Source organism: Cervus canadensis, chromosome 4, assembly GCF_019320065.1.
Source record: "Cervus canadensis isolate Bull #8, Minnesota chromosome 4, ASM1932006v1, whole genome shotgun sequence".
NCBI lineage: Eukaryota > Metazoa > Chordata > Mammalia > Artiodactyla > Cervidae > Cervus > Cervus canadensis.
In genome coordinates, this window is record NC_057389.1 from 101,549,432 (window position 1) to 101,570,456 (window position 21,025).

The window sequence follows — 21,025 nt, forward strand, 5'->3', positions numbered from 1 at the left end:
AGGGACGCCAGGAGCCCCCTCTTCCTCACTCACTCATTCTTCTGCTCTGCCCTCGAGACCTTCCCCACATCCTGTCCTTCCAGCCCTAGTCTGTTTTGGGGCCCATTTCCTGCCTGACTTCCACACATTAGTGCACCTCTGAGGCCGGGCTGCACAGAGCCTGGTCTCCTGGCCTCTCCAGTCTCCATGGTGACCTTGAGACCTCCTCAAGGGTGCTGTCCAGGGTCTGCTCTGCTTGTGGTCCATTTCCTGTGTCTTTTCATTCTGGGTTACAGCTGTCCCACAGGAACTGGCTATCACCTGCCCACCCCCACCTATAGGACCACAGCTCCCCATACCCTCTCTGTCCCAGGATCCCGTCCTTTAATCTCACCTTCCCTCCTCCCAAGATATCCCAATGGGCTCAAAGTCCAACCTGGATAAAGTTCACTTCCTCTTTAAGAAGCCCTCTTAGACCTCCCCATCCTCCATGCTTGCCAGCTTTGTGCCGCAGACTTTGATCTTTGAATTGGTTCTGCTTATGATTAATTAAACAGTCAATTGTCCAATTACATATTAATCACCTTCCAATTTGATGCTAGTTCTGGGGAGCTGGCACTACAGTGTCTCCTCCAGGGCTGGCATCATGGAGCCAGTATTAAGCATGCAAAATAAATGTTTGGTTATCTAGGTGATGAACTTGCCATCACCTTCTCTGTCAAGGTCAAAGAAATGAGTACCCAGCTCTTCCCATCTAACAGCCCGGCTGAGAGATGAGAACATTTTTTCTTTCCTGTCTGGGATGAGAACTACAACTTGAGGGAGGACTTACTGCAATTTTACTGTTTATTATGGCAAAGTTCAGAAGCCCAGAACAGGGGGCACTCCAAAGCTTGCTGTGCAGATTTCCTGAGAGTCTGGGTCTAGAAATGGTCTCTGCAAGCCCTGGAGGTAACAGGAATGTTATAAAATTACTGCAGTTCTGCCCTTCCCTCCAAGGGCTTGGCTGTGTGGTCTGGTCTTGATCACTCTTCCTTCCTGCGGCCCCTCTTGCTGTGTGACCTTGGCTGAGTCACTCTCTCTCTCTGAACCAGTCTCACCAAGTGCACTGAACCCTCACCTGAGGTCCTTGGGGAGAGGGGAACAAAGCCCGAAAGTAAAAGTGACTTACATTCACCTGCCTAGAGCACCTGGAGCACCTGGGGGTATTTGTCAAGCTTGAATGGAGCATCCTGATGGAGGTGACGCTTCTCCAGGAGCATCATCTTCTTCCCGTTGCATTGCATGTGGTGTCAGTTTCTTCCTCTATAAGTGGCACGATTGAAAGTCATATCCCTAGGTTGCAGGGGAATAGACAGACAGGACGCACTCTGCACAGAGCCTAGCCAATAGAGGAGGTTTGTAGGTCTGAGTTGCTTTCCTGATTAATGTCTGTCCCTTGGCATCTGCCAGGGCTGGAAGGTCCCAGGTCTGCAGACCCTTTACCACGCAAGGAACTGGAGGCCACGTGGACCATCCAGATTATGAAAGGAAGTGGGACCCAAACCTAGGGAGAAGTCCTGAGGCCACCCTGCACCCACAAACCTCCCCCATAGGGATCTCCTGTAGGCACTCCTGGGACTGAGACCACTTCCAGGACATGAAAAATCTGACTTCTCAAGCCAAGGTCAGCCTCCCTAAGGGTAGAGAGCCTGTCTTTTCCCTGTGTCCTGGGGTACATCCTGGGGACTTGGAGGTACTCCAGGTCCCTTCTGCCCCCAGAGAAGGAGGAAGCAGAGACTCTCTCCATCATACAGAATCTGACACACAGTCCACTGCAGTGGCTCCATCTGGGAAGTGATGGCCCTTCCTTGCTTGCAGGTGCCCCCCACGGAGCAGGGCCTGATCAACTTCGCTCAGATGGCTGCCAACTACCCCCGTGGATATTTGATCTGGTTTGGCCCCATTATCCCCATGGTCGTCTTCTGCCACCCTGACATGCTCCGGAGCATCACCAACGCCTCAGGTATCCAGGCAGAGCTTGTGGTGGTGGGTGCCATGACATATCTGAGGGATTCCAGCTCCTCCTTGCCAACATTTGAAGTGGCCCCTGCAGGACACTGGCCCCTCCTTCCCTCTTCTCGCTCAGCCATTTCCTCCTTTCTTTCATATATTCATCACCCCCATTCTTCCTCACACTGTTATCTATACCCCACTCTGGTGCCCTGCTAAAAGATGTCCCCAGTCTCAGGACTCAGATCTGGAACAGGATATCCCTGACCTGGTGTGGTTGGTCAGGAATCGGCCAGAGGGAGATGGGCTGTGGAAACCCAAGAATAAGCAAGGTCCTCTGTCGGGGCGTGTTGGAAGGCTTTCTGGAAGAGGAGGTGCTGGAACTGGATTTGGAACAAGGAACAGATATATTTGAAAGCAGAGGGTAGAGCGATGCAGTGGGCATCCATAGCATCCCAGGCCCCCTGGCAGATCTGCCCTCAGTCTCACTCATCCCCAGATCCCCAGTGATGATCTGGCTGGAGATCTGGCGCATGATCTGGGCTGCTATTTTTGTGACATCTACCTCTCCAACGGGTCGGCTTCTTGACTGTATGCTGTGACTCAGCCACTTCTAATTCAGGGCCTTCCTTCTCCAGTGCCCAGGGATCTCCCTGAGGAGACGCTACCCCATCCCACCCTGGCTCCCTCACTTTGTCCTCTGCCCCTCCCATCCACAGACAGACCAGGCAAGCAGGGGAATGGACAGCTTCTGACAGAGACCTGGTTTCTGACACCAGATTACTGAGTGACTCTGGGAAGGGCCCTAGCTCTCTCTGGCCTGCTGAAGTTTCTTTCAGCTGTTAGTGGAAGAAACTCAACCCTGTATGATCTGTTCAAAGAAAGAGTATCAATTGACTGTAAACTCCAAGGAAGATGTCTTCAGGACAGCTGGATCTGGGTCTTAAAATGTCATCAGAAATCTGTTTTCATCATTTAGCTTTGTGCTCATCTGTGATGGTTTCCCTCTGATGCTGGTAAGATTGAATCCCCCAAGCTCAACCCCCATGGAAAAGTGAACTCATTAAAAACAGTTTTAGAAAAAGTTGAAGGTTTCCTTTAATTTGCCTGGCTTGGGTCATAGGACCAATTCCCGTGCTCCTGAGACTCTGATTGCATGTCTTGGCAGGCACAGGGTTATCTGAGCTATTGTTTTAGGGTTCAGAGCAGTTCAGTGGTTAAGAATTCAGACCCTGGATTCAGGCACACCTGACCTCATGTGTCAGGCATAGTATCTGTGAAACTGTGGGCAAGTCATTTCTTTATTCAGAGCCTCAGTTTCCTTATCCGGAAAGAGATTGAACATGGTGTCTGGGATCCACACAGGGCAAGACCCTTCCTATCCCTGCACCTGAATGGACATCCAACTGTCCTTTATGGAGGGTGTGGGGAAGGAGCCTGAGAAAGTGTGAGGACAGAGGAGCAGCTGCTGAAATTGACTCATGGCTTCAGGTATGGCTCTCTGCCCTACAAGTGCTCCCCTCTGGCAGCCTAGAAGAGCGCGAATTAGGTCCTATTTGTTCCTCTCCAGATTCAGAGCTGGGAGGAAGGTCTCCTGTACACCCAGGGCCTGGCCAGCACCTATGGGGATGCGTGCTGCTGGTGGGTGGGGCCCTGGCACGCTATCATCCGCACCTTCCACTCCACCCGCATCAAGCCTGTGCTCTTTGCTCCAGGTAGATCCTTGGCCACAGCTTATCCCCTGTCATGGTCTGTGTTGCCTCTATTTGGGCGGCTGACCATGATGCAGACAGTGGGGGTGTGTGGCCAGGGTACCACTGTTTCTCACTGCAGACTCCCACCTGCCTGACCTCTGGTCATGTCTGTGCAGTGTCTTCTGTGTGGCCACATCTGGTCACATTTATGTGACCACATGTATCCACATGGATTCTGGTTACAACTGGTGTATGTTACACCTGGTGACACCTGATATAATTTATACCTGAGCTCAGAGATGTTCTCAGTCATGTCTGGAGCTCAGCTGTGGCCAAGGACATTTGAGGCATCTAGGAGTCTCTCTGGTTCTTATCTGAAATGTCGTTAGAGATTGTCTGGCTCTCCTGTTGATCACTCCTGGGCCACATGTGGAGTTTGCCTCAGGTCTGGGGCTCAGGGTCGCTTTGAGAAATGCCTGCGACCTTCTGTGAGTCCTGCCTGTTTTGGGTCTTAAGGTATGCCTGGATCACACTTGGTTCATGTCTGTGAGATCAGTGTATTCAAGCCCTGTCTGGAGCCTGCCTGGGGCACCCTGGGATCAGGTCAGATGGTCTTCAGGTGCACGGCAGATCTGTTGCATCACGTCAGGTTGTGTCCCGCCTGTTGGGGCCACGTCAGATGTCTCAGGAGAGGTCCTAGTGCTGGGGCAGGTGTGGTGCCCTTGGTCCCTGTAAAGGTGTTTTGTAGAGGGCTGGGTTTTGCTTCCATGTCAGAATGTGTTGGACTCTGTAGGCCATGTCAAGGAATGTTGGGGCATGTCGTGTCATTCTGGGCTGTGTCTAAGCACCGTGAGTGTGTCTATGGGCTCTGCCTTTGCTCTGTTCTGTGCTGCAGCCTGGTCTGGTCCCTTCTCCCCTCCCAGCTTCCTGTGCTCTTGGTCCCATTCTGCTGTGTTGGGGTTGGAAGGGGAATGCAGATTCCTGGCTGGAAGCCTCGACCCCCCATCAAAAGTCCCTCTCCTCTGCATCTACCTGACCCCTGATTGTCTTTACTCATTTCAGCTGCCATTGCACCCAAGGACATGCAGTTCTATGGCACTCTAAAACCCTGGCTTGGTGAGTAACTGTGAGTGAAGGGGATTGGGGATGACCGTGGAGATCCAGGGGAAGGTGTTCCTTTGCCCACTCCCCATGGCTGTCTCTGCTAGGGGATGGGCTCCTCCTGAGTGCTGGTGACAAGTGGAACAGTCACCGTCGCATGCTAACACCTGCCTTCCACTTCAACATCCTGAAGCCCTATATGAAGATTTTCACCAAGAGCGCAGAGATCATGCACGTGAGTCTCTTGAACCCAGGGTCCCAGCTGGAGTCTTGAGGATAATGGGGACTCAGGAACGTCTTGTCTGGAATTCTGGATCTTCCAGTTGACTTTGAGGCCATTGTTCTTCCTCCTGAACCTTAGTTTCCTTGGCTGATAAGTACGCCTAATGTGAGCCTTGCTTTGCAAAGTGGTCAACATGATGTAATGGAGCCATGTTCCTGACATGTAGTAGGTGCTCAGAATGTGTTAGCTTCTCTTTTTCTTCACAGAAGCCTTGGAATCTTGAGACATATTTTAGGAAAATAATGAATGTTGTATAGTAGTTATGCTGGAGTAACAAATCACTTAAAAACAATAACATGAAAGTGAAAGTCACTCAGTTGTGTCTGAGTCTTTGTGACTCCATGCAGTCCATGGAGTTCTCCAGACTTGAATACTGGAGTAGGTAGCCTTTCCCTTCTCCAGGGGGTCTTCCCAACCCAGGGATTGAACCCAGGTCTCCCACACTGCAGGCAGATTCTTCACCAGCTGAGCCACCAGGGAAGCCCAAGAATACTGGAGTGGGTAGCCTATCCCTTCTCAGCTGATCTCAGATTGTTTCACCCAGGTCAAATGGACTTCCTTTTACGTGATTCTCTCCCTAAAAGACATTTCAGTTTTGTTCACTGGCAGAAGCAATGTTCCAACAGACTGAGAAGAAACTGCAATGCCCTTTTATTTTTATTTTACTTTTTAATTGGAGTTTAATTGCTTTACAATGTCATGTCATGTTGTATTCTGCCATACAACAATGCTAATCAGTCATATATAGCAGCTTCCCCCAGCTATCCATTTTATACATAAGAGTATATATATATATCAACGCTGCTTTCTCAATTTGTTCCACCCCCTCTTCTCCCTGCTGTGTTCAAGAGTCAGTTCTCTATATCTGAATCTCCATTCCTGCCCTGCAATTAGGTTTATCGGTGCCATTTTTCTAGATTCCATGAAAAGTGAAAGTGATAGTCTCTCAGTTGTGTCCAATTCTTTATGACCCAATGGACTGTAGCCCATAGGCTCCTCTGTCCATGTAACTCTCGAGGCAATACTGGAGTGGGTTGCCATTCCCTTCTCTGGGAGTCTCACTGACCCAGGGATTGAACCTGGGTCTCCTTTCATTGCAGGTGGATTCTTTAATGTTTGAGTCACTAGGGAAGCAAATTCCAAATATAACAAACTATTTTCTTTTTCTCTTGGCCAATATAAGACTTACTTCACTCCGTGTAACAGGCTCTAGATTCATCCACCTCAGTACAGCTGACTCACATTTGTTCCTCTTGAGACTAAGTACACTGTGCCTATGTGTACACCACATACTTCTTAATCCATTTATTTGTCAATGGGCATCTAGGTTGTTTTCATATCCTGGCTATTGTAAACAGTGCAGCAACAAACATTAGGGTATATGTGACTTTTTGAACTATGATTTTCTCAAGATATTTGCTTAGTATTCCTGGTTTTTAAAGAAATCTCCATACTGCGCTCCACAGTGGCTATATCAATCTATAGTCACACCAGTAGTGCAAGAGGATTTCCTTTTCTCCACATCCTCTCCAGCATTTATTGTTTGAACATTTTTGATGATGGACATTCTAACTGGTGTGAGGTGGTACCTTATTTTAGTTTTGATTTGCATTTCTCTAACAATGAGCAATGCTGAGCACCTTTTTCATGTGTTTATTGGCCACCTGTATGTTTTCGGAGAAATATCTCTTGAGGTCCTCTGCCCATTTTTTGATTGTGTTTTTTGTTTTTCTGATATTGAGCTGCATGGGCTGCTTCTATATTTTGGAGATAAATCCTTTGTCAGTTTCTTTATTTGCAATTATTTTCTGCCATTCTGAGGGTTGTGTTTTTACATCATACCAGATGGACCTAATTGATATCTACAGGACAACCCTTCCAAAAGCAACAGAATACATTTTTTCCCCCCTCAAGTGCACATGTGATCCAGGATAGATCACATCTTGGGTCACAAATCAAGCCTTAGTAAATTTAAGAAAATTGAAATTGTATCAAGTATTTTTTCTGACCCCTATGCTATGTGGTTAGATATCAGTTATAGGAAAAAACTGCAAAAAACACAAACACGATTTAAAAAAACCTAGAAACCAATGACATTGAAAACATGACAACTCAAAATCTATGGGATGCAGCAAAAACAGTTCTAAGAACTGCTTTTCAAGCCTATCTCAAAAAACAAGAAAAATATCAAATAAACAACCTAATATTACACCCAAAGCAAATAGAAAGGAAGAACAACAAACCCCCAAAGTTAGTGGAAAGAAAGAAATCATAGAGATTGGAGCTGAAATAAAAAAGAAATGAAGAAAAAAGTACCAAAGAGCAACAAAACTAAAGGTGATTCTTTGAGAAGATAAATAAAATTGATAAACCATTAGCCAGACTTCTCAGGAAAGAAGAGGGAAGACTCAAATTGATAAAATTAGAATTGAAAAAGAAGTTACAACAGACAATGCAGAAATGCAATGCCTTTTGGGGTCTTGGTTTGGGGTAGCCTGAAAGTGAAAGTCACTCAGTTGTGCCCTACTCTTTGCAACCCCATAGACTATACAGTCCATGGAATTCTCTAGGCAAGCATACTGGAGTGGGTAGCCTTTTCCTTCTCCAGGGGATCTTCCCAACCCAGGGACTAAACCCAGGTCTCTTACATTGCAGCTGGATTCTTTACCAGCTGAGCTACAAAGGAAGCCCAAGAATACTGGAGTGGGTAGCCTATCCCTTCTCCAGTGGATCTTCCCAACCGAGGAATTGAACTGGGGTCTCCTGCATTGCAGGTGAATTCTTTACCAACTGAACTATCAGGGAAGCCTATGGGGCACCCTAGTCATCATTTTTCTCAGGTTATTGGTCCAATAATAACTAGTAAACTAACTAATAAAAGCAGGTCCAAGGCTAACTCAGAATCAAAGAATGGTGAAATAAGCTCCATGCCCTATTATAATCTACTGAAAAAATCACATTGCAAAGGGTGATTCCATATATATATATATGGAATTGAAGAACTAAAGTAAAGGACTTTGTGAAGTGCTTGGGATTTTTCTATACTTGCAAATGGACAAGTGAGCCTGTTACTGTTTCCTGGATTCTGCCATTAGACAGGAGAGTCCTGAGTCACAGACAGAGGGCAGTTTATTCCTCTTGGCTCAATAAATGGCATGTGCTTCCTGCTGGTTTGTATTATCCCTCCAAGTAATCAAAGTCCATGAGGATGACACAGGTGGGCTTCAACTGGTGCCTGCTCATATAGTATGTTGTATTACAGTGGGGGGAAGTGCTAGGTTTAGGGGCTATATGACTTTTAGAACTAGAAGCAAGCCTGATATTTTCCCAGGAAGACACATTACCTCACTCCTCAAGGTTGTTTACTACACACACAACTCTGAGAAATGGCCCAGGTAAAGAACATCAGGGTCTTTCTTTTTTTTTTTTTTTTTTTTTTAGTATACCAAGCAAGAATATGCAGGGATACTCAGGGCCCATGGAGAAATATCTTTCTCAACATAGGGGGCAGTTTTCTAATCATCTTTTAACAATGAAGATGATGAAAGCAAAATTTATTGATCATGGGATTCATGTCTATGCAAAGCAGAAAAAGAGACACAGAAGTACAGAACAGACTTTTGAACTCTGTGGGAGAAGATGAGGGTGGGATGTAGCGAAAGAACAGCATGTATATTAACTATTGTGAAACAGGTCACCAGCCCAGGTGGGATACATGAGACAAGTGCTCGGGCCTGGTGCACTGGGAAGACCCAGAGGAGTCGGGTGGAGAGGGGGGTGGGAGGGGGGATCGGGATGGGGAATACATGTAAATCTATTGCTGGTTCATGTCAATGTATGACAAAACCCACTGAAAAAATAAATAAATAAATAAATTAAAAAAAAATAATAAAGTGGAAAGAAAAAAAAAAAGAATATATAAAGAGCAGGAGGCTGAGTCAGGATTTAAATCCAGATCTCTTGACTTCCAGCAATGAGAACTTCACGTTCTACAAGTAACAGCTTGCACTTCCACTCAAGCCTGATGCTCCCTGGGGATGGTCCTGGAACCAAGAGGCAGGGTCTTAGGGGAGTCCACCCAGGTGGTTGCAAAGGGGCCCCACCTGTCTCCTTCTCTGACCAGGCCAAGTGGGAGCACCTGGTCACAGAGGGCCACACCCATCTGGACATGTTTGAACACATCAGCCTCCTGACCCTGGACAGTCTGCAGAAATGTGTCTTCAGTTTTGACAGCAATTGCCAAGAGTGAGTTTCATTGCTGGGTCTGGGAACATGAGTCATAGACCCAAGGTAGTAGATGGGGGAGGGAGGACTGACCAGGGCAATTGGAAGGGCCTTCCTGGAGGAGGTGGCTCACAGCTGGACAATCCAGGACAGGAAATGGAAAGAGAAGGAGCTATCCTTTCAGGTAGGTAGAACCCTTTGATAAAGGCCAGGAGGGTAGGATGAGAAAAGAATGTGCAACAGTGAGGAGACACCAGGAAAGTAAGGTTGGAGGACTGAGAAGGTAATATCTTAATGGAATTCTGAAGTCAGGCTAAGAAGATATGAACTTTATTTGAGGTTTCCTGGGAGCTATGGAAGGTGTTTAAGCACATGAAGGTCTTGGTTAAAGTTGAGCTTGGACGTCTGACTCAAGAGAATCCAATAGTCATGTAGGCACTAGAATGCATTAACATTAGATGTAAGGAGACTAAGGAAGGGGCTGGGCCGTTGACCAGCTGGGAAAGGATAAGGTCTGAGCCGAGTGGATGGTATGGGGAAGGAAAAGGGGCAGCTACTGGGTGAGAGAGAAAGGAGAGAAGCATGGTATCCAAGCTGTTCTCTGGGTGCCTGGGGCATGGGGGCAGCTCACTGACATAGAATGGGTGTTGAGAAGAGTCTGAAGAGTCACATCTTCTGGCTCATCCCCACACTGTATCTGTAGGTCATCTGTTATTGAAGCCTCAATTCCTGAAAGGAGGTAGACCCCTGGCTTCTGGGCTTCAGGTTTTAAGTTGTTGCCTCCTTTATGCGCTCTTCCTCAGGAAGCCCAGCGAATATATCGCCGCCATCTTGGAGCTCAGTGCTCTTGTGTCAAAAAGAAACCAACAGCTCTTCCTGCACATGGACTTCCTGTACTATCTCACCTCAGATGGGCGGCGCTTCCGCAGGGCCTGCCGCCTGGTGCACGACTTCACAGATTCGGTCATCCAGGAGCGGCGCCGCACTCTCCCCAAGGAGAATATTGATGACTTCCTCAAGACCAAAGCGAAGACCAAGACTTTGGACTTCATTGATGTGCTTCTGCTGACCAAGGTGGGTTCCTCTGGGATCTGAGTTCAAGAGGTAGAAGGGACTTTGATTTGATCAAATAATTTGAACAGGATGCAGAGGGTCCTGGGGAGCCATGGAAGGTGCTTGTGGAAGGGAGGGATGGGTCAGGGATGTTTTAGAGATGATCATGTGCAATGTAGCCTGTAGGGGACTGCTAAGTCTGAAACTGTGAAGGGCCTGTGATTTGACTCTAATGCAAACTGATAAGTCAGTCTACCACTGAGGTAGACTCTACATGTATGTACAGAATCTATATATATATATACAGAATCCTGGAGCAGAGTAGCACATTTATTTCTCATAGCCATAATAGTAGCCTGAGTAGAATTGTAGCTCTGGCTCCCCATCCCCAAATGCCTATGAGCACACCATGATGCTTTTTTTGTACATCAGCCATGCTTGGATCACAGTACAAGTACCTCTAGATTTTGACATTTGGAACTTATACAGGGCAATTGGTACATCAGTCCCTTTCTCCCTATGGAGAGAGGGACTGGAAGAAAGACTATTCTGGAGCTTAAACAAATACTCTGGTGAGAAGGCAAATTCTACAGGTTGTAACCCAGGTTGCCAGAAACTTTTTGCAGAAATCCCCTGTCATGTCATCAACATGAAAATATTTTCAAATCACTGATTCCTTTCACCAGGGACAACACAGTAGAGAAAGATGTTAAGGAGGAGGCCTATGGAATATGGCCTCTAGTGACAGGCTGAGCAAAGGATTTCTAGGGCTTCAGGTTGGGATTGGGTTCCTATATGCAGTTTTAGAGATTGTCTCACATTAGACTCAGGGGTCCTCAGAACTAATGTGATTCTGGGGATCTCGCTTTCTCTGCAGGATGAAGATGGGAAGGGATTGTCAGATGAAGATATCCGGGCTGAAGCTGACACCTTCATGTTTGAGGGTGAGGGTCCCAGTTTGGGGCTACAGAAAGGGAGGGAACTTGCTGAATTGACCCTGGACTACCCCATCCCTCCCCATCTTCCCCATAGGCTTAATGCAAGGGAGCTGTCCATGCTCTAGTACCGAAGTAACCCAGAGACCCAAGCGGTTCTGGATGCCCCTCAGGCCATGATGCCACAGCCAGTGGCCTCTCCTGAGTCCTACACAACCTTACAAAACACTCAGAATACAAGGAGAGGGCAGAGTTTCTCTATCCCAGGGACTTGGTGTGTGGACCCTGGGCTACCTCATCCCTACTAATTCCCCCATGGTCCATACTGTGAGGGTTCTGTTCACCTTTGGTACTGAAGTAGCCCAGAGATCCAAGTCTTTCTGGATGCTACTCAGGCCATGACACCACAGCCAGTGGTCTCTCCTGGATCCTGTACAACCTTGCAAAGCACCCAGAATACCAGGAGCGCTGCCGGCAAGAGGTGCAAGACCTTTTGAGGGACCGTGAGTCTAAAGAGATTGAATGGTGAGTTCAAGATCTCATGGCCTTTTTCTGAACCCCTCTCCTTGGCTCTGCTCCCTTGTTGGGGAAGAGAGAAAATCTTTTTGTTGATTCTTTCACTTAGTGGGAATAGGAACAGAGCTCAGAGGCAAGATCTAGTACTCAGCATGGATAGCAGGGCAAGCTGGCTCTTGGGACAAAAATTTGGATTCTGAGATAATTTGCAACAATGTATGAGGACAGATGATGACACTTGGCACATATTCAGGAAGTGAACTTCCCCTCCACTTCCTTAATTTTCTCTCTGAAATCACAGATGTTTTCAAACATCTTCACTCTGTGTTTCCTCATCTCCTTCCCCCTCAAGTTCCTCATATTATTTAGTCCTCTGGATCATCGAGGGAATAAAGTATTCAACTCTTGTCCAGGGACACCTGTATCTTTCTTCACCCAGTCTCCATTTAGTAAACACTGCCACTCTGCCTCCCTATCCCCAGCTCTATACCATTTCCAATTCTTTCCAGCTTCTTTGTTGTCCTGGAGATTCAGAAAGGTCCCAGACACCCCCCAGTCTTTGCCTTTCAGGAGCTCCCAGCCTGGTGGAGGCATAGTTTCAAGTCAGGACACTTCCAGTGTACATGGGCAGGCCTGGAGTTTAGGCTAAGAGGGACAAAGTTGAGGGTGGAAGGTCTCACCTGAGACCCTGAACATTGGTGAGTAGATATTCGGGTGCATTTGAGATACAATTAGGTCAGGAAGACATCAGGGAATAAATTAAGAACTAGAAGGAAGGGAGAAGAGAGAGAGGAATGAAGGAGGGAGAGAGGCGGTTGTTGTGAATATATAATTGACCTGTGGGAAGCATATTACTTCGTAATATTAATACACAGTATCCCAGAGCGTGAAGTGGATATCCGTTTTTGGGTATCCAAGTAATCTCCAGGCTTTTAATGGACCCTAAAATTTTAGCATAGAGATCATACTCACATGTTGTTAAATTAACCCTTAGATACCCTTGTTGCTATGGTGAACCATATAGTCTATCTGGATTGAAAAATATTTATAAGTTTATTTGGATAATACACATTCACATTTCTTGATAAGTTGAATTCAGATACTTTATATCATGGAGATGGGAATGGCAACCCACTCCAGTATTCTTGCCCAGAGAATCCCATGGACAGAGGAGGCTGGCGGGCTACAGTCCATGGAGCCTCAGAGTCGGACATGACTGAGATACCAACACACACACACTGTGTATCATCACAGTCATCTTTTCTTTTATTATCTCTTCTGATGCTATTTCTAATAGAAAAACTAACAATTTATGGATAAAGCTTTCTTGTCCATAGCAAACAACAGCAAATGCTAAATATTTAGTGTCTTATCATTAGGAAAAATAAAGGTTGTTTAATAAAAGCTCTGGGTCAACTGGGGGTGTATATGGAGAAAAGTTAATTCATCCTGCTTCTTGGGCCTTATAAGAAAATAACATCCATATGAATCAAAGATTTAAATGAAAAATAAAGAAGTCTTAAAGTCTATAGGATAAACCATGAAAAGTTATTTTCTAGTTCCAGAATGTGCAAGGCCCTGTTTTTGACACAAATTCCAAGAGATGTATAAGACATTGGTATACGTTACCTGAAATGAACAGCAGTGTGTATGGTATTCAATATGTTGCTATATAATTTTTTTTAATGCAAAAAGGTACCTCTGGAAGGATACATAAAAAATAATCACTAGGAAAACTGAGAAGGGGAAGTGAGTGCTGTTGGACTATATGGGGTTTGTCTGAAGTTTTCCAGTTTTGAGTTAGTTAATTGTATCAGCTATGAAGAATTTAAATCACCACACAGAAAGGGGGGGGGATTTTAAAAAAAGAATTCAGCATCCCCTTACTGGATCTTGTCTTCAATGTTTATAAAAGTTTTCCAGTGAATTCTCTTGTTTTCTAAATATAAAATCACTATCTGCAAAAAATGACACATTTACCCCACATTTCAAATGGCATTACTCTCTTCCCCTGCCGCCCCCCCGCCATAAGTATATTAGCTAGCATCTCTCGTCCTATAGTTACATAACAGTAAACATTGAATCTGTTTCTTACTTATTTGTCTTCTGATTTTGTGGTCTTGCCATAAAAATATTTTATATTTACAAAATTGTAGAAGTTTCTATGGTTGACTTTTAGGTGAGTTGTTCAGAAAAATCTAAAAATATCTGACTAAGTTTCTTCTAGTACTTTTTTGATCCTGCATTTCTTCCTTCTTTCTTTCTTAAAGCTCATACTGAGTCATGATGGTCAAAGAAAGAGCTGTCTATATTTATGTATATGACTTAATCAATTTGGAGATATTTTATCCATCTGTGATTTTGTTTTAGGAAGAAGGATCTTAAGGAACAGTTGAGGAGTGTCTTTGCTTTTGTTCCCTGGATAATTGTCACGAGGTTTCCGTAGGGATGACCTGGTCCAGTTGCCCTTCCTGACCATGTGCATCAAAGAGAGTCTGCGGTTGCACCCCCCAGTCACCAGCATCTCCCGCCGCTGTACCCAGGACATTGTGCTCCCAGATGGCCGGGTCATCCCCAAAGGTGCCCACAATGACAACAGGAGGAGGTTCCTGGTCAGAAAGAGGGGCCAATAAGGCAGGGAGACCTAGTCCTGACTGGTCCTTCCTGTTCCACAGGTGTTGCCTGCCTCATTGATATTTTCGGGACCCACCACAACCCATCTGTGTGGCCAGACCCTGAGGTGATGCCTCCCCCACACCCTACCTCCATCATCTTTGTCCATTTCCCTTTGGGGACCCAAGGAGGGCACAGGGTTCTGGCAAATCAGACATCACTCTGTCCCATTATACACATATCTGCCTCTCCAAGGATGGATGTCCTGGGAGATACCACCCAGTAACCCTGTCTTGTCTTGCCCCCAGGTCTATGACCCCTTCCGCTTCGACCCAGAAAACATCAAAGGGAGGCCACCTTTGGCTTTTATTCCCTTCTCAGCGGGTCCCAGGTGAGGGCATTGGGCATTTGAGGTGGGAATGCGGTAGTGGGGGTGGCAGCATCTGGGACTGAGATTCCAGGCATGACTGTCAGGCAGGGAGGTGGGAAAAATGAAGATGGTCAGAGTTCTGGCTTTCCTTCCCTCCCCTGCCCTAGAGGTGACAGATAAACGTTTGGGGAATGGAGGTGGGCCCAAGGAGGGGCCTGCAGTGTGCTGAGAGCCCTTTCCCTTCCGCGTTTGCATTCAGAACTGGAATCTGGACCAGGCCCAGGGGATATGCAAACCCATGTCCGGGATCCCAGGAATTGTTAGGCTTCTCGGTCTCTGCAGATGGGGTTGGGGGTTGGGGGCCAGATTTCCGGCTTGGTGAGGCTGGGATGAAGGTCCAGGGAGTCGTCAGAGCCACCACTCCTGCCTGCAGGAACTGCATTGGGCAGACATTCGCCATGACTGAGATGAAAGTGATCTTGGCGCTCACCTTGCTGCGCTTCCGCATTCTGCCGGACAAGGAGCCGTGCCAGAAGCCAGAGCTGATCCTGCGCACAGAGGGCGGACTCTGGCTGCAGGTGGAGCCACTGAGCGCAGGCCAGCAATGACCCAGCACCTTCTCTCCTGGGCTCCTCCCTGACCCTAGACGTGGCAGATTGGAAATTAAACTTCGTGGTCACCTCTGCCCTAGGCTCGTCAAGAGACAGCAAGGAGCACATGGGGTCTGCTAGGTTCCAGGAAGGTGGGGGTTGCTGTAAACTTGGTGGCCTTTAGAGGGGCGGCTCAGGGGGGAACTTGGATCCCAAGTGTAAGACTACTCTTTAGGGAAGTCCAACTGCTTGATGCAGAGAGGGTCAGATGACCTTGGCTTTGCTCCCTGCCATGGTAATGTAAAGGTCACCGTCCCAGTCTGTCATTGACTAGTTGTTTGGCTTAAGAAAATTGTTTACCTCTCAGTTCCTTTATTACACATTGTAGCCACTTTACTGGGCTGTTGGGGAGACTGAATAAACAAGCATATGCAAAATGACTGACTCAGTGTGTAGTAAGCATTAGTAATCAATAAGGGTTCATTTCCTCACTTCTTTCTGCATTGCTTTCTTAAATTTAAAATGTTTTAAAGTCATCATAGGTATATTTAAATTTAGGGACATGTGGAAGCCTGCTGCTTCAGAGGACTATCATTAGAAGATTCAGCAACTTCAAAATTCCCATATTTACATCTATTGCAGTTTCAAAGGGCCTTGCTGTGATGCTGACCTGAAGTTGGGAACTGAAAAAATTTTTTTTTCCTATCACAGAGTCATGACCCAGGACTTCATTTTCATCTGGATGTTTTAGGGAGTGGAGGCCAAGTGGGTGGAAGTGGATGGGGCAGGAGTGGGGTCACTTCCTTCAGCTCTTGGGACAGCAGCTGCCCCAGGACTAGCCCCACTCAGGTTGCAGGGAGTCCTGGGATAGAGTCTTAGTCTCAGACACTTTCAGGAGCCAGAGGACTTAATGATTGCAAAATAAGAAAGAAATCCTACATCATAAAATGAGTAAATATTTAATATATTCTAAGCTGGAATCAGGATTGCCAGGAGAAATATCAATATCCTCAGATATGCAGATGACACCACCCTTATGGCAGAAAGTGAAGAACTAAAGAGCCTCTTGATGAAAGTGAAAGAGGAGAGTGAAAAGATTGACTTAAAACTCAACATTCAGAAAACTAAGATCATGGCATCCAGTCCCATCACTTCATGGCAAACAGATGGGGAAACAGTGGAAACAGTGGCTGACTTTATTTTTGGGGGGGCTCCAAAATCACCGCAGATGGTGATTGTAGCCATGAAATTAAAAGACACTTACTCCTTGGAAGGAAAGTTATGACCAACCTAGACAGCATATTAAAACGCAGAGACATTACTTTTTCAAAAAAAAAAGTCCATCTGTCAAAGCTATGGTTTTTCCGGTAGTCATGTATGGATGTGAGAGCTGGACTATAAAGAAAGCTGAGCGCCAAAGAATTGATGCTTTTGAACTGTGGTGTTGGAGAAGACTCTTGAGAGTCCCTTGGACGGCAGGGAGATCCAACCATTCCATCCTAAAGGAAATCAGTCCTGGGTGTTCATTGGAAAGACTGATGTTGAAGCTGAAGCTCCAGTTCTTTGGCCACCTGATGCAAAGAACTGACTCATTTGAAAAGACCCTGATGCTGAGAAAGATTGAAGGCAGGAGGTGAAGGAGACAACAGAGAATGAGATGGTTGGATGGCATCACTGACTCAATGGAGATGAGTTTGAGTAGACTCTGGGAGTTGATGATGGACAGAGAGGCCTGGTGTACTGCAGTCCATGGGGTCGCAAAAAGTTGGACACGACTGAGCAACTGAACTGAAGCTGAAAATCACAGTTGTTTTTCTTTGCTTTCAGAGTTTGTTATTGAAGACGTTTATCTTTTACCCTAAATGATACCTTGTCATAGAAGAAAATGCAAATAAAAAAAAAAGAAATAAAAGTAATATCCTTAACCCAAGCATGTTAAAGTAATCACTATTCATATTCTCTCACACATACTGCCAAGTTTTCATTATATTAATATTTGAAATTCTTATACCAGTAAAAATTTGACTTTTCATCTGAATGTGTTACATTTACATCATGTAATCTCTTTTTAAAAAAGTGTTATTTTACTGACTACCAAGCACATTGAAGCTGAAGCTCCAATACTTTGGCCACCTGATGCAAACAACTGACTCATTTGAAAAGATCCTGATGCTGGGGAAGATTGAATGTGGGAGGAGAAGGGGATGACAGATGGTTGGATGACATCACCAACTCAATGGACATGAGTTTGAGTAAACTCCAGGAGTTGGTGATGGACAGGGAAGCTTGGCGTGCTGTGATTCATGGGGTCACAAACAGTCGGACACGACTGAGTGATTGAACTGAACTAAACCAAGCACATGAAAGATGCTCTATGCCATTAGTAATTAGCCATTAGGGAAATGCAAGTCAGTGCCACCATGTGATACTGCTTCACACTCACCAGGATGGCAAGAATGTAAAACAATGGAAAATAGCAAGTGTTGGTGAAGATGCAGGATAGTTTGAATAATCGTTGTATAATCCTATTGTATAATAGTTGTGTAATCCTCATACATTGCTGTTGGAAATATAAAATAGTGCAGCCAATGTAGAAAATAATCTGATATTTTTCAGTAAAAAACCCTAGAATTATTATATGATTCAGCCATTCCATGCCTAGGTATCTACCCAAAAGAATTGGAAACAGGTACTTGTATGTATATCTTTGTAGAGGCACTATCCACAATTGCCAGAAGTTGGATATTTGGGAAACAATCCAGGTATCCAATAACAGATGAATGGATAAATAAAATGAGATATGTCCATAATAAAGAATATTATTGGGTCCTAAAAAGGAATGAAGCACTGATACATGCTGCAACATGAATGAACTTTGAAAGCATCATGCTAAGTGAAAGGAGAAAGACACAAAAGGTCATATATTGTATGATTTCATTTATATGAAATGTCCAAAATAGGCAAATCCATAGAGATAGATCCAGTAGCTGGAGGGTGGAGGAGGAAATAGACAGTGACTGCTAATGGTACAGATCTCCTTTCAGGTGATGAAAATATCTTGAAACCAGAGGAGAGGTGGTGGTTTCACAATACTGTGAATATACTAGATGCATGAAGTTGAACATGAACACTTCATAATAGTCAAATGGTGAATTTTATCTTATGTGAATTTTGCCTCAAGAAAAAAAATTATTCTTTTATCATACATTTTTTCCCTTGTTCATCTGTTTTTTGTATAATAATATATGTTGTGAACATCCTTCCACAGCATACAATCAACATCTTAGGGATCTTTAAATTCTTTTGTGTCAAGTATTCAAGTCACTTTACTTTTGTGAATGGCATCATGCTAGGAAATAATTTAGTTTGGCTCACTTTGTAAGAATTCTTTTTATGCACTTTGATAGCTTGAGATATTACAACCAATTTCAAACTGAGTTACTCTTAATCACATTCTCTGGGTGTAGAAAATTCATTTCTGTAGCAATAGATACCTTCCCCTTGGTATCTCTTAAATTCTTAGAGATGGGAGTACCAGACCATCTTACCTGTCTCCCGAGATACCTGTATGTCAGTGAAGAAGCAACATAACCATTGCTTCTCACAAACCTTTTACAGAACAACTGACTGGTTCAGGATTTAGAAAGGAGTACGACAAGGCTGTTTATTGTCACCCTGTTTATTTAACTTATATGTAGAGCACATCATGAGAAATGCTGGGCTAGATGAGTTACAAGCTGGAATCAACATTGCCAGGAGAAATATCAACAGCCTCAGATATGAGGATGATACCACTCTAATGGCAGAAAGCGAAGAGGAACTAAAGAACCTCTTGATGAAGGTAAAAGAGGAGAGTGAAAAATCTGGCCTAAAACTAAATATTAAAAAAGCTGAGATCATGGCATCCAGCCCCATCACTTCCTGGCAAATAGATGGGGAAAATGTGGAAGCAGTGACAGATTTCCTCTTCTTGGGTTCTTAAATCCCTGTGGATGGTGACTGCAGGCATGATATTGCAAGACGATTGCTTCTTGGCAGGAAAGCTATGACAAACCTAGACAGCATGTTGAGTTGAAAAGCGAAGACATTACTCTGCTGACAAAGGTATGTGTAATCAAGGCTATGGTCTTTCCAGTAGTCATGTACTGTTGTGAGAATTGGACGATAAAGAAGGCAAAGTGCGAAAGAATTGATGTTTTCCAACTGTGCTGCTGGAGAAGACTCTTGAGAGTCTCTCGGACAGCAAGGAGATCAAACTAGTCAATCCTAAAGGAAATAACCCTAAATACTCATTGAAAGGACTCATGTTGAAGCTGAAGCTCCAATACTTTGACTACCTGATGCAAAGAGCTGATTCATTGGAAAAGACACTGATGCTGGGGTAGATTGAAGGAGAAGAGGGCAACAGAGAATGAGATGACTGGATGGCATCACTGATGCAATGGACATGAACTTTGGCAAACTCAGGGAGATGATGAGGGACATGGAAATCTGGCATGCTTGTAGTCCATGGGGTTGTGAAGAATTGGACACGACTTGGTGACTGAACAACAACAAACAATAGATACACATGCATTCATGTAAAATGTGGGTGTAGTTAGACTCTTTTTATACAACACATAAGGCTTGGTGACTCCACAGGCACTGATGCTTTTGGTCCTATTAACAGAGGTAGACCCCTGGAAGCAAGAAGATGATGACACTTCAGCTCCCCAAGGTAAAGAACAATTTTATCCTCACACCAGTCTTATGGATTGGGAAGATTAACTCACTTGCTCAAGGTCACTCAGTTGATGAGTGGTTGGAGTGGGGGTAAATTTGATCAGCTTGTCTTCAGAAGTCATGCCTTGTCTTCCAAGGGAGTGATTTTTCAAGATCTGTCTCAGCTCCAGCTGCATTAGATCACCTGGAGAATCCCTGCAGGCTTACTAGATGAGAATCTTTGATGAGTGATGCCTAAATCTTTAAATGTAATATTTTGACATGAAATACATACACTCATGTTAAAAAAAAAGTACAGGGAAAAAATTGGTTCTCCATATATCCTTGGTTTCCCCAGTTTTTTCATCTTTTATTTTATTTTTTATTTTTTCATTTATTTTTATTAGTTGGGGGCTAATAACAATATTGTAGTGGTTTTTGCCATACATTGACATGAATCAGCCATGGATTTACATGTATTCCCCATCCTGAACTCCCCTCACACCTCCCTCCCCATCCCATCCTTCTGCATCATCCCAGTGCACAAGCCCTGAGCACTTGTCTCATGCATCCAGCCTGGACTGGTGATCTGTTTCACACTTGATAATATACATGTTTTGATGCTATTCTCTCAGATCATCCCACCCTCGCCTTCTCCCATAGAGTCCAAAGGTCTGTTCTATACATCTGTGTCTCTTTTTCTGTCTTGCATATAGGATTATCATTACCATCTTTCTAAACTCCATATATATGCATTAGTATACTGTATTGGTGTTTATCTTTCTGGCTTACTTCATCTTTTAAAATAGTTTTTATCATTTCATAGTATATTTATGCAAATAATATATGTGCTTAGCTACTCTCTGCTTCATCTTAAAATGGTATGTGAGCTTATAAACTACAAATAACAAAATTTTCTGTATTTGGTGCACAGCCTTGAGTTTTGACAAATGCCTAGAGTAGTGTAACCATCA

General features: G+C 44.8%; 2 protein-coding genes across 3 annotated transcripts in view; both read left to right on the forward strand.

Annotated features, from left to right (window-relative positions):
* LOC122440656 (prostaglandin E2 omega-hydroxylase CYP4F21-like) overlaps window positions 1-15,790 on the forward strand; it is a 17,154-nt gene extending 1,364 nt beyond the window's left edge. The window contains exons 3-14 of the mRNA XM_043467178.1: window positions 160-163; window positions 1,840-1,984; window positions 4,728-4,781; window positions 4,874-5,001; window positions 9,173-9,294; window positions 10,077-10,347; window positions 11,204-11,270; window positions 11,657-11,786; window positions 14,224-14,357; window positions 14,453-14,517; window positions 14,699-14,781; window positions 15,194-15,790. Coding sequence (XP_043323113.1) covers window positions 1,879-1,984; window positions 4,728-4,781; window positions 4,874-5,001; window positions 9,173-9,294; window positions 10,077-10,347; window positions 11,204-11,270; window positions 11,657-11,786; window positions 14,224-14,357; window positions 14,453-14,517; window positions 14,699-14,781; window positions 15,194-15,368 — 1,335 coding nt within the window. The 5' untranslated portion in view covers window positions 160-163; window positions 1,840-1,878 and the 3' untranslated portion in view covers window positions 15,369-15,790. The remainder of the gene's footprint in view (window positions 1-159; window positions 164-1,839; window positions 1,985-4,727; window positions 4,782-4,873; window positions 5,002-9,172; window positions 9,295-10,076; window positions 10,348-11,203; window positions 11,271-11,656; window positions 11,787-14,223; window positions 14,358-14,452; window positions 14,518-14,698; window positions 14,782-15,193) is intronic.
* LOC122440650 (prostaglandin E2 omega-hydroxylase CYP4F21) overlaps window positions 1-21,025 on the forward strand; it is a 66,968-nt gene that overhangs the window by 478 nt on the left and 45,465 nt on the right. The gene's annotated exons all lie outside the window — the stretch shown is intronic.